Below are 2,236 nucleotides of genomic sequence, written 5' to 3'. Positions count from 1 at the left end.
TAGTTAGGCTATACATTTATAATACATATGACGAATACATTTTACTAGTTCAGTTTATAGTCGCCAACTCGGAAATTATTTACTCCCTGTTTGAGAATGGAATGATCTAAAACAAGGAATCAAAACCAAATAATACAGACTTCCATCCAAATCTGTCACTCAGCCTGCTTTGCAGTACCACTAACTTTAGGTCTGGTCTATTTACGGTGAGACAAAAAAATATTACCAATATGCCGGAGGTGAGTTTTAAACAAATTGATATTCGGACAAGTTATACAAAACGCTTTAGGCATATTCACTGCTGCGGTGTGAAGTGGTGTGGTATATACGTGCTGATTGTGGTAGGCTGGGCTTGTGTGTGTTAGTGGAAATACCTCGTCAATAATTTTTTTTTGTAGAAAACATCTGAGCTGAACATAAGTTTTAAATGTTATTGTAATCGGTTTTGATGCAATTAACATAACGCGCTTCATAAATGCATGATTATTATCAAGTTAATTATTTAGTCGTCTGGATGCTTCATGGACATGTAGTGCGATAATCATGAGATATGGAATATGCAAGGACGTAACAATGACCCCTCACTTCTGAAACCAGGGGATCCGGAATTTTTATTAGCCCTGGATTGTAACTCAGTACATTTTTGTCAGGACCTATGACCCCAAATTGGCCAACTGGCGCCTGTTATTAGAACGTGTAAAAAATGCATCAAAATAGGAAATTTTAGCACGAATGGCTTCGCCCGTACCCCGTCACTCGCGGCCAGGGGCCTCATGGCCTCTAGTTAATTACACAGGATACTGAACCCCTTTGTTCAGTAGAGTCACTTAAATAATTAGCAACTGGTTAAAAAAAAATATAGGCGTGTCCTAGTATTTTAAACTTTAGTATTAGACTTGTAGTTACAGACCTGTGACGAATTTCCTAACTTAATCCTGTGTTCTTCCTAAAAAGGAAGAACACAGTGCATCCTGCTTATCTTGTTATGGTACTTTCACTCGGCTGATCGAGTCTTTTTTCTATGTTAAGCTCACCTTGAACAGTTGGATAAACAAAAGAAGCATCGACAAAGGCTAGCATTCCGCAGACTAAATCTCTACTTTTTCATATTCAAACGGCAAATAATCTTGTTGCTCGTCTGAAAATAATATGCACAGGAGCTTATTATCAAATTGTAATTTCTAAGTAAAAGCTCGACCAAACAAGTCATTTGACACACACATCCGCATGTAGGGCTGTATCATTTCCTCTTCTAACCGTCCCATCGGACAAGGCCTACTACACTAAAAAAAAAAAAATTAAACGGATTGAAGTATACAATATATCTATGTACTAGTAGGAATACTGAAAATTTCTTTGACTTTCATATAATCCAGGGTTCAAATAAAAAAGTGACACTATAATTTGATATTGTGCAAGACTGAAACAATTCCAAAAATCTTATAAAGCATTTAAAAATACGGATGAGAATAAATAATATATATATATATATATATATATATATATAGAAATATAGAAATATGTAAATATATATATACACATTTTGTACATTTAATATAGCCTATATAGGCATATAAATCATCAAAGGTTCAAATAGAAATACGAGAGATAAATTATATTGTATATATACATATATATATATGATACATATATATGTATATATATACATGTATATAAATTTCAATATACACATTTTATACATTTATATAGCCTATATAGGGCTATATATATCTCCATTTATATATACACATTTTATACATTTACCGGTATATAGCCTATATATCAAAGAAAAGTAAATTCAAAGTTACTGTAAAGTAACACTGTATTTACCTTTCTTTGATGATTTATATATGCCTATATATAGACGTATATATGTATATATCTATGTGTATATATTATATTGTGTATATATATAGGGCCTATGATATATATATATGTATATGTATATATACATATATATATGTATATATATAAATATATATGTAAATATGTGTATATATATGTATATATCTATGTGTATATATATATGTATATGTATATATACATATATATATGTGTATATATAAATACATATGTAAATATGTGTATATATATGTATATAAATTTATATATACACATTTTATACATTTATATAGCCTATATAGACCTATATAGGCCAATATATATATATATATATAATATATATCAAAGAAAGGTAAATACATATATATAAACGTATATATATGTATATATATAT

At 29.8% G+C, this 2,236-nt stretch overlaps 1 protein-coding gene across 2 annotated transcripts in view; it reads left to right on the top strand.

Annotated features, from left to right (window-relative positions):
- The first annotated feature begins 105 nt into the window (after positions 1 to 105).
- The window catches only part of LOC117113272 (annexin-B12-like), a 13,371-nt gene continuing 11,240 nt past the window's right edge, over positions 106 to 2,236 (top strand). For both annotated transcript variants that reach the window (XM_033256570.1, XM_033256569.1), the window contains exon 1: positions 106 to 239. In XM_033256570.1, coding sequence (XP_033112461.1) covers positions 231 to 239 — 9 coding nt within the window. In that variant the 5' untranslated portion in view covers positions 106 to 230. The remainder of the gene's footprint in view (positions 240 to 2,236) is intronic.

Source organism: Anneissia japonica, unplaced genomic scaffold (assembly GCF_011630105.1).
Source record: "Anneissia japonica isolate Jap-2015-1 unplaced genomic scaffold, ASM1163010v1 scaffold287593_len981703_cov172, whole genome shotgun sequence".
NCBI lineage: Eukaryota > Metazoa > Echinodermata > Crinoidea > Comatulida > Comatulidae > Anneissia > Anneissia japonica.
The sequence above is the reverse complement of the archived record's forward strand: the minus strand, read 5'-3'. Positions and strand labels throughout refer to the sequence as shown.